This window comes from Rosa rugosa, chromosome 2 (assembly GCF_958449725.1).
Source record: "Rosa rugosa chromosome 2, drRosRugo1.1, whole genome shotgun sequence".
NCBI classification, from domain to species: Eukaryota; Viridiplantae; Streptophyta; class Magnoliopsida; order Rosales; family Rosaceae; genus Rosa; species Rosa rugosa.
The window spans coordinates 49,127,725-49,138,791 of record NC_084821.1 but is presented as its reverse complement, the minus strand read 5'-3'; the positions used below and the strand labels follow the sequence as shown (position 1 = coordinate 49,138,791).

General features: G+C 40.5%; 1 protein-coding gene across 1 annotated transcript; it reads right to left on the bottom strand.

Moving 5' to 3' along the window:
- Nucleotides 1-9,876: 9,876 nt before the first annotated feature.
- LOC133730907 (uncharacterized) lies at nucleotides 9,877-10,560 on the bottom strand. The gene is made up of 2 exons (XM_062158410.1): nucleotides 10,366-10,560; nucleotides 9,877-10,167 (listed from the first exon to the last, which is right to left on the bottom strand). The coding sequence occupies exons 1-2, from the start codon at nucleotides 10,552-10,554 to the stop codon at nucleotides 9,877-9,879; spliced, it is 480 nt and encodes a 159-aa protein (XP_062014394.1). The 5' UTR covers nucleotides 10,555-10,560.
- Between the last annotated feature and the right edge of the window lie 507 nt (nucleotides 10,561-11,067).

The following is an 11,067-nucleotide window of genomic DNA, read 5'->3' as shown; positions in this document are numbered from 1 at the left end:
TTGGAAGTGCTTCCTCTCACAGCACATCAATCCCAAACTAAGCCTTAAGCTAGCCCAACAGTCATCAATAATTCAATATAGAATCAACCACTATATAATAAACTCAGTTTAAGCTAGAATTAGATAAGTTGGGTAATAGAGTTTCATAAAGAAGTAAAATAATAATGCAATATGCTTGAATACATTTTATATATCCTTAATTATATAATTAAATGTTATAAAAATTAAAAAATATAAAACCGCCTAGGCGTTGGCCTGGGCGCTAGTCTCTTAGCCACCGCCTGACTAGCGCCTAGCGATTTTTCGAACCTTGACCGCAGAGATGGCCAAATGCAACAGTTCAAGGGGGCGCTCGCGTTTGTGATTGGTTCGACTTCGGCTATTCTAGTTTGCCCTTCACCTTCCTGCTGGTCTCAATTGCAAACTAGACAGGGAGGTGGGGTTGGCGTCGTATATTTTACCGACATCTTGGGTTTCTAACTTGAAACTGATTCATGGAAAGTCAAAGTTCGCATTTTTGCTTGAAAACTTATTGGTGCGACATGAAGCTTGTGCAGAGGTGATCAAGTCGGGGTGGTTTTGTAAGACTCGAAATCAGCCTATGTTTCAGGTTTCCCAGAAGATCATGCATACATATTTTGCTCTTAATGATTGGCAGAGAAATACTTTTGGGTGCAGGGCTAGAGAGATTGAGTTTTTGAGAGGTAGGCTGCAATCTCATTTTGTACTACATGCTTCAGAAACTAACCAGCAGGAGAGCATGTCGTTGTCTTCAAAATTGGATAGTCTACAAATAGAGGAACATGGGTACTGGAAGCAAAGCTCGAAAATAACTTAGTTTGCTGAAGTTGATCGTAATACCAAATTTTGCACTCGAATAACTTCCAATCGATGAGAAAAAGTCAGTTGAATGGGTTGTTTGATAATTACAGAGTTTGGTAGTCCACATATGAGGGTTTAGAAGGTGTGGGCATTGATTGCTTTGGTTCGATGTTCAGTGCAGGGGATGTGGACTTTTCTCATATGCATTCAGTGGTGGATTTGGTTCAGGCAAGGGTCAAACCTGAAATGAATTCTATGCCTTGTGCTCCTTACACAACTATATAAATTACAGTTGCTTTTTTTTCATATGTATCCTCCTAAGGCACCTAGTTTGGATGGCATGCCCTTTATTTTTCAGCAGTATTGGGACACTATTGGGCATGATGTTGTGACTGCAGTTCAGAGCTTTCTTCATTTTAGTTAGTTGCTTTGCTTCTATTAATTACACACATGTTTGTCTCACTCTGAAGGTTAAAAATCCTACTTACATGTCAGAGTTGCATCCTATTACTTTGTGTAATGTCATCTATAAGGTTTGTTCTAAGGTATAGCTAATAGATTGAAGAGCATCCTCTCCCAGATCATTTCACCTCTTCAAAGTGCTTTCATTCTTGGGTGTTTGATTAATTACTGATAATACTCTTTTTTTTTAATAGGATTTGATATTATTAGAAATCAAAGCCATGAAAACAGGCCAGAGTCTAACAAGCACTTACACAAGAGACCTGGTACAAACACCAGGTGTCCTATGTAAAGCCTATACTAAACTCATTAAAGTCTAAAGGGACGCTCGCTGGAAAGCAAGCCTAACTAAGCAAGAACATCTCGCTTCCTAAGGAAAAAATCAATTCATCTAGCCTAATCTGCCAACACTCAATTGTGGTACAAACAAAGACTAGACACATCTTAGAAAACCTCATAGAGACAATCCCTACTGTAAAAGACTTGCATCCAGATGTCTAGGCACCATAGAGATCTAAGAAAGCACCATCTCCTTCCCCTTAGGGTTGGAGGTGATACCATCTTCAGTCCCCTCGGCAGCTAACAACCTCGGCATCAGGTTGATTTTCCTGCTCTTGCTTGGAACCTTCTTTCCTGAGTCACCCTCATTCTTGTCCTTTTTTCCTTTTCCCGCCATGCCATAAAGAAATTTATTCAAACTTCCCAGAGGCCGGCCTCTCTTTCTTTTCTGTTGCTCACCATGTTTGGATGGCCCCTCCAAAAGCCCCATAGTCACTGCATCCAAGTTCTTTTTGCCAATAGCTAAACTCAATCTCAGCTTTTTGGGAGAAATAATTACCTCAACATCAGTCCTAACCCGACGTTGGCCAAGAATAGACTCGATTTGCTGTCATGGTTTTGTGATCTCCCTAATCTGCACCTGTCGCTTCCCACGCCGCGCTGCTACCACTGCTGGAGGAAGACAGAACTCCGGGACGGTGTTAGGTAGCTTAGCCTTGAAAACTAGGGTTTGACCAGTCTCCAAAACCCCTAGGTGCAGTAGAACTCGTCCCTAGCGCATCTCGCAATACTGCTAGTGCAAATGATTGCGCTACCGCACCTGCACTCTCCTCCTTATCCTCTTCCAGTTCCGGGTCGGAGCACGGGAGGCCGACATAGGTAACGAATCCACAACGCCCACACCGCCCAAAAACTTTGTCATACTTAAACTTTACAAGGAACTGAACATCATCTTCAACCCATAATCTCTGCTTGAACAGTAATGGTTTAGCATACTCGATCTCAACCCTAATACGCATTACCCTTTGCTGGAAAGCCGTTCTGTCATACTCTTTGAATCACCTAAGGTACTCCCTATGAGTCACATAATCCTTTCAGATCGAAAGGTAGGGGGGACACCCAATAACATCAGCTAGTAGACGACGTCTTCAATGGTACCGCCGAGATTTGCCCAACTCCATCATAGTCTGTAATTGCGATTGGAGCCCTGTTAAAGCCCCATGGTCCTCCCTTCCAAACCCTAGCTCTGTCAGCCGGATCTAAAAAGGAGAAGAGAACCTGATCATCTTCACCTGTTTCCTCAACCCTAAGAGTGCCATTCACCCTCCATGCAGATTGAAACATCCCCATGAAAGAACGGCGAGTATAGTCTCTCGCTGTGAGTAGCTTTCCCACCATGAAAGCCTCCTGTTGTCTCAGTCCCTTGGATGGACGATCCACATGCCTCTTCCCCTCCGTAAGGGCGAGAGAGGTAGCCAGGCGCGCAGCCATTGCATCAATTACCATTGATGTTGGAGAGAAAACGCTGCAGAGGGCAAAAAAACCCTAACCCTAGACGTGGTTAGAGGAAGAGAGCGCGACTGCCTTGATTTTTTGATGCATTTGCTTTTTCTTGATAATACTCTTATTGCTAATGAGTTTTCTCATTTTATTCATAATGAGAAAACTCATTAGCAAGGTCTATGATCGCATGGAGTATGTTTTCTTGGAGGCTATGTTGTTTCATTTGGGTTTTGTTGAAAATTGGATACAAGTCATTATGTAGTGTGTTAAGACTATTCGTTTATTCTTTCTTGATTAATGGGCATCCTCGTGGATTCTTGACACCAACGAAGAAGTTATACAGCAGAGATATGTTGATCCACCTTTTTCGGTACCACTACATCTCACCATATTTAGCAGTTGATGTAGAACAGAGTTTGACCTAGCCAAGCATTTCATTAAATGTGGATGTGCCACATCATCTACCTCATAAGATGTGCTATCTAAAATGTGGTTCACCTAACATTATTCGATAAATAATGCTCTTGATGAAAACTAAATAATATTGATGTTATCAAATCGTTCATTCTTTCCAATCTCGTTGGGTTTCCAAAACATACTTGCTTAAGTGTTTTTTTTTTTTTTTTTGAGTGAAAATGTCAATTCAGATAAAATTAGGAGGTAAACTCCTTGGAAAGTACATGAACGATACAAGTTGGAGACTCTGAGCCCTAAAATAAGATCTAGAAGAAGAACAAACAAAACTAGCTAAAGTATGAGCCACAATATTGGCTTAACGGTAAGCATGAGTAAAGTAAGAACTTGACATCGGCTGAAGATGAAAGGGAATGTCATCATTCACACGACCAATGAAGGAAGTATGAGGAATAACTCTCTGCTTAGTAGCATGAAAAGGAGTAACAGAATCAGTCTCAAAAGTAACTCGAGATCGAGAGGCCACACTGAAGAGCAAGTGAGTCTGCCTCCTCCCTGCTAATGCCTCAACCTGTTCTGGGGAAGAGACACTGGTTACTGGAGGATAATATCCACCCAAACATCTCCCCTGATCATCTCTAATAATGACTCCAATTCCCCCAGTACCAGTATCTTTATGAAAAGCTCCATCAACATGAACCTTCACCCAACATGCACTCAGAGGCTTCCAAGGAACTACTCTCCTATTCCCTCCAGCTTGGCCCTTGCAATGATACTTCTGGTAGTCATGAAGATGTACTGACAACAGCAGCACAACCTAGCTCACCACCATACTCTTGTTATTCCAAACCCAATTGTTTCTCTCCCTCCAAATACCCCATAAATTATGCGCAAAAGCTAGCTGCTCATAAATTAGGAGACAAGTTAGAAGCACAACACAATATCCACTCCATAAACTGATACTACAAGAGAAACAATAAGTCTCTTATATATACGAAACAAACAAGAAGTCTCGCATATAATTTTCTACAACAAATATATTCATATGTGTCACGTATTAATATATTCAACAAAAATAAAACCTCATAATTATTTTTTGCAAGAAAAATAAATGTCGCATATAAATTTTTAATCAAACATACAAGCATATGCAACGTAAACGAAGCCTCGTATATTAGAATTTGTTACAAACATAAAGTCTCACATATGACATTCAGCAACACACATACATGTTTCGCAAGATGTCATACGCGCGGAACAAATTGAGTCGCATTTTGAAAATGAGACAAACCTATAAGCCTCACAAATGAAACATGCAACATAAACGAAGCCTCGTTTATTAAAAATAATAACAAATATAAAGTCTCGCATATACTTTTTGGTAACAGACTTACGTTTCTCATATGTAAGAAACCAAAGTTGTCTCATATTGAAAAAACGACAACTTTGTAATTTCATCACTTTTGACAATCAGTAAAACACATTAAGTGACAACTAGTTGCGACAAACCAAAGTCGTCACATTTTCAATTAAGAGAGAAATTTAGACTTTTTACGACATTTGCCGATATCATTTTCTCTTGTAGTGCTTGAAGCTGCCTAACATCAGAAGAATAAGCAATCTGTGCTACCCCAGGCACTGCTCCCAACACTCCCATCACATAAGGACAAAACCTACATAAATGCTAAGTTGTCTCATTGCCTACTCCACAATCAACCTATATATAGTAGGTAAACAATTGTTCAACACCTTCCATAGAAAGATTTTAGCCGTACTTTTTTTTTTTTTTTTTTTTTTAAAAAAAAAAAACCCCACCCCATTCCCACCTAAAAAAGTGGGAACTGAATAGATTTTAGCCGTACTTGGAGCATTGGCAAACCAAAGTTCCTTCCATAATTCTTGTGTCTGCAGAGGCACCTCCGGGACTATCTCTTCTGCCATTAAGAGCCTATAAGCACTCTTAACTGAAAACATGTCTTTGGAATCAAAGTGCCACACCCAGAGATCCATTACCCTCTGAGTACTCAATGGAATGAACAAAACAAAGGGAACATCATCAGCATGACAAACCTAATGTACCAATTCTACATTCCAGAGTAAATTTCTGCCTCCATGAACTGGTAATGAAAAGGTGCAGCTCTAGGTACCCATGGATCAAATAACAAAATATCCTTCCCATCTCCTACTTGCTAACGTGCCATTTTGAATAGAACACTTCTAGCCTAAAAAAAAACTCCGCCAAGAGAATGAAGATGATGGATGGCTTTCCGCCTCCCAAAAAGAAGATTCTAGAAAGTACCTAGCCTTGTACATTTTGACAATCAAACAATTCGGATATTTAAGAATTCTCCATCCTTATATAGCTAGCATAGCCATATTAAAGGGAGGTAAATCCCTGAAACCCATACCTCCTTCTTCCCTTGGCCTGCAAAAAAAAAAAAAACTTCCTAGACTTCCAATGAATTTTTCTTTGTTCATTAGTACTCCCCTACCAAAATCTGGCACATCTCTGCTGAAGATCATCATAAAAATTCTTTGTTCGTTGAAAGCAACTCATAGCATATGTAGGTAAAGATTGGGCCACCACCCTGATCAAATTATCCTTGCCAACACCACTCAAAAGCTAACAGTGCCAAGTTTGAAGTTCATGATCCAGCCTTTCCTGAATATATTGAAAAGTACTAGGTTTATTCCTTCTAACAGATGTAGGCAAACTAAGGTACTTTTCATGGGACTCCACTACTGTAACCCCCCCCTCCCCCCCCCCCCCCCCCCCCCAAAAAAAAGTAGCAAGCAGATTCTGATCATCATTGCCCATGTTCTTACTAAAAGTAACAGAATTCTTATGCAAATTCACCTGCTACCTAGACGCTTTGCCATACACCTTCAGCACATTACTGATTTCCTAGCAAGCTTGTAAAGTAGCACTCACATACAACATGTTATCATCATTGAAAAGAAGATGATTGACCATGCGAGCTTCTTAACAAATACAAATACCTGGTAACACACCTAGATTAGCCTTCTTTTTCAACCAAGTAGATAAACCCTTTGCTCCAAGAAGAAATAATATGGTGATAATGGATCCCTTTCCCGCAACTGTCTTGAGGGCACACACCACATAACCCTGGGTTTGGCCTGACCAGGAAAGAATATCATACGCAATGCATGATCATCTGCACCCAACTGTTAGCAAACCTTATCAGCTCTATGACTTTCTATGAAAAAAAGCCCACTTCAATCTATCCACATGCTTTACTCAAGTCCAACTTCATTGCCATATACTTTTCTCCTGCTCTTTTGTTATGAATAAAATGTGCTAACTCATTAGCTACCAAAGTATTGTCAATTATCAACCTGCCCAGAATGAAAGCACTCTGGAATGGTGATATAATCTGAGGCAAAATTAATTTCAATTTGTTGGCAATAACTTTCGAACACAGCTTATAAATTACATTACATAACACAATTGGTCTCAAGTCTGCCATAGTCTCAGGAGTATCAATTTTAGGATTCAGACAAATATGCATGACATTAATCTATTTAAACAACTGAACAGTCTGCAAAAAGTTGTGCACGTTAGCTGCGATGTCCTCACCTATGCTCTCTTAATAATGCTGAAAAAATAGCAGCGACATCTCATTCGGTCCAGGAGACTTTGTAGGATACATTTGAAACAGAGCCTCCTTGACCTCCTCACAACTATATGGGGAACAAAGAGAAACATTCATCTCTTCTGTAACTGAAAGAGAGATAGCCTGTAAAGTTTCCTCTAAACCCTCAGAATCAATAATTCCCCCTATACATTATCTCAAAGTACTTAGTACCACATTTTCCATGCCTTCATCATCTTCTTTCCAAACACATGCCTCATCATAAAGACCTCTAACAAAAAAATTTTGTTGTTTATTAGAGGCCTTATGATGAAAAAATACAGTGTTTATGTCCCCCCCCCTTTAGCCATGAAACCTTAGCTCTTTGACTCCAGTACATTTCTTCCTCCGAAAGTAACGTTTCCAGTCGTTCCATCAAACTACCTCTCTCTACCAACAACGCCGGGGTAGATAGCAAGCTCAAAATCTCTACCAACTGTACCTGAGTCTCCATTATTGCTTTCTGCCTGTCCCCAAACACACTGCGTTGCCAAGCATCCAAAGCAATACTAGTCCTTGCTATCTTCTTTGTCACAAAAAAATATTAGTTTCCCTGTAACTGGCCGATGTTATTGTTTATGAACAACATCGTGGCACCCCTCACGCTTCAACAACAGAGATTCAAACTTAAACTTGTGATATCTCTTCTTCAGAGCAATCAGAGTAGCGCACTGATACAAAGCAAAATCGGAATATGATCTGATTTGCAAGGCGGCAAATGGATAACTCGAGAATGACTATAGTTGTTTGATCTTCGTTCCGAGTCACTCTAGGTATACAGGCACCTATAAAACCCAAGATCTACGAGCTCCACGGACCCAACGCCTCCCGGAATCCCCGCATTTGGTTCTCTGGTCACGGCATGCCGTCCTACTTCTCCGAGGCCATCAAAATCTCATTGAAATCACAAAGCACCACCCACGGTAGACTATCATCATCACTCAAAGCCCTGAGAAAGTGAGAAGGTCCTAGGATTCTTGTCGATCTGCTGCACTAGGATTACCATAAAACCCCGTGAAACGCCACCGTAAAAGTCGTCCCCTTCATCCGCCACTGCATCGATAAATCAGACAGTTGATGGTTGTCGAATTTTGACCTTCACTTCATCATTCCAAAACAAACCCAAACCGCCAGCCTGCCCAACACTCATCACACCTTCTGCAAGATCAAACCCTAGGCTATGCCGCAATCTTTCGAACTCTCTTCTCTGATTTTGGCTTCAATCAGAAACACCAATTTTGGTTTGTGCTTCGAGATCAAGATCTTCAGAGCATGCCTCATAGAAGGATTGCATATCCCTCGACAGTTCCAAAACAGCACGTCCATGGTCAGAAATGAGTTCAGATCTTGGAAACCCTAGGTTTCCGATCTCTAACCTAGCTTCGAAAAATTAGGTAAATTATCTAAGATCACAGGATAGTTTTGTTCAAAATTTCTTCTCTCCTTGGTCACTCAGGGTTCTCAAGACCCTTTAACTACATTCTAAACATGGGAGAAGCCATATAGCGTACTCGAGTTTTGTAAATCACTATGCCAAAAAATGCTTCAGACGACAGACCATATCTGTCGTCTGATGAAGTAAAAATCTGTTGTCTAAGTGGCTGCCGTCTCTAAGCCATTCAGACGACAGATATTCTCCGTCGTTGATAATGCATTCAGACGACAGATTTAGTTTAAGGTACTGCCGTCTGAAGTACCTAATATTGAAGAATCGGAGTCTATCTGTCGTCTGAAACACCATACCACTACATATTAATGTTGTTGGAAATTCACTTCATCAACGGATTCAAAAAATAACTGTCGATGTAGTTAATGTAAGATGACAGAGTTTTTGTTGTTTCTGTCGTTTGATTGAACCAATATTAAGCTTAGCTGATGCTTCTGTCGTCTGATTTGAAGAACAATGACAGTTATATGTTGAATGATTTCGTATGCAACAACATAATTCTGTTGTTTGAAGTTTGTAGAAACAACATATCAACCACCTACTTCTGTTGTCTGAGAGCTATTTGAACTCTACTTTTCTGTTGTTTAAACGTGGTAGAAACAACATATCAATCACCAACTTCTGTTGTCTGAGAGCTCTTTGAACTCTACTTTTCTGTTGTTTGAACTTGGTAGAAACAACATATGATCATTTGTTTATGTTGTTTCTATTTTCTTGATACAACATAAATTGTGCTGTATTTTCTTGATACAACATAAACCTGCATATATCTGTTGCCAGGATATACACCACAGAGGGTACAAAATCACCACAAGGGTGAGAGAAAGCTCGAAAAGCTTGAGGAAGGAGATGATGAACAATGTTGATGGAAGGACAGAGACTCAGAGTCCAAGCCGTAGCTAGAGTGTCCTCCCCCATCTCTTCAACCGTCAATCTAGATCCGGATGGATCAAGATCTGGGTGAGAGAGTGGGGGGAGGGGATTTGAAATTCAGATCTGGTTCCTAGAGAGAGAGAGGCTCTGGTTTCAGGGGAGAATCTACTACATTAATATCATATAAACTTCCATTCCACAAAAGCAATAAGCCAACCACTTTGTCCCACAGAAGGCACACAGCAAAAGTTACAAAAAGGAAGCTTTGCTAGCTAATCTATTTGCTGCCTGCTCATCTAGCTAGTTTAGTATTTTTTTTTTTTTTTTTTTTTCTGGGCTGAATCTAGTGTAGTATCTAATAAGCATGGGCTGAATCTAGTGTAGTATCTAATAAGCATAAAATATCAAAAGCTAGGATAGAGGTTAAAAAGGTGACTTGAGCCAAAAACCCTTGTCGTACGTGAACATCCACGACAATTCCAACATAGGATACTCATTTAGAGTTAAAAGCATTAGAAGGTTCTGCATCCATATTCTCATGAGATTCCCGGCCTCTCTTCCTAGGGGTACGGAAAGAAGGCCCCAAAATATCCTGCATTGAGTTATCACCACCCAAACTTGGCTATGCATAGAATTAGATAGAGCAGGTGCAAAATATTCTTCAGAATCAGATTTAGCTTGATTGGGGTTCTCAAATCCATAAGCCATATTCTCCTGAATATCAAAATGTAGATTACGATTAATGGGATTATCATGTGAAGGTGACATATGTGGCTCATGTGCGACCACATTTTCAATAGAAGTATAGCTCAAAGTCGAAACATCAGATTGTAAAGATGATCACTCATATGAAAAAGATACTTCATGATCAGAAGATTGGATAAGATCAGATGAAAGAGATGGATCACTTACCCCTTCGATATCAATATTGTCTTCCAGATAAATCATCATCCTCCTCAAAATCATCGTCCCCATCCTCAGCATTTTCAAAGCCTTCATTATCATCAGCTGGATCATTAAGGTTCTGATTGATATCCTGATCTGGGGGCCGCATCGCCAAAGGAACAGGCGCGGCTCTTCAGGGACAACAGCCACAGGCATAGCAATAGGTGCATTTCCTTGAGAAGGTGGGAGTGTGGGACATTGTCATCTGCAGGCTGGAAATTGTCAGCTTGAGAACCTGCATGAGTTTCTGCTGCATTACGGACCGCATTTGCAAAGCTAGTACCCTGACGTCGGGAGCCCATTTGAGCAGCTAACCTCCCCCCACAGCCGTAGCCGCCTCAAGCATACCCACCACCAAATATGAGGTTGTGTGTCAGAGGTGTGTTGAATATTAAAGAGTTCCATTCCATGTACTAGAAAAGAGGTAGAATATTCGATATCCGGGAGGATTGAGGAAGGAATGAACCTTTATACCAATATGATTGCTGTGGTTTCAGCCCTCAATAAGTTTTTATTGCCCCCCAAAAAATCTTCATTGCCCCCCAATAAACCTAATATTGCCCCCCAATAAAGTTTTTATTACCTCCCTCCCATAAAATCTTTATTAGGGGCCAATAAAAGTCTCTGACGACCTCTTTGGAGACCTCCAGCGGCTGGTGACCGGAGTCC

What these genes read in the sequence shown, in the direction of transcription:
- LOC133730907 (XM_062158410.1), bottom strand. Translation starts at nt 10,554, where the DNA reads ATGCCTGTGGCTGTTGTCCCTGAAGAGCCGCGCCTGTTCCTTTGGCGA. An exon ending in ACAATATTGATATCGAAGGG is followed by an intron (nt 10,168 to 10,365) that starts GTAAGTGATCCA and finishes TTTGATATTCAG; the next exon opens with GAGAATATGGCTTATGGATT.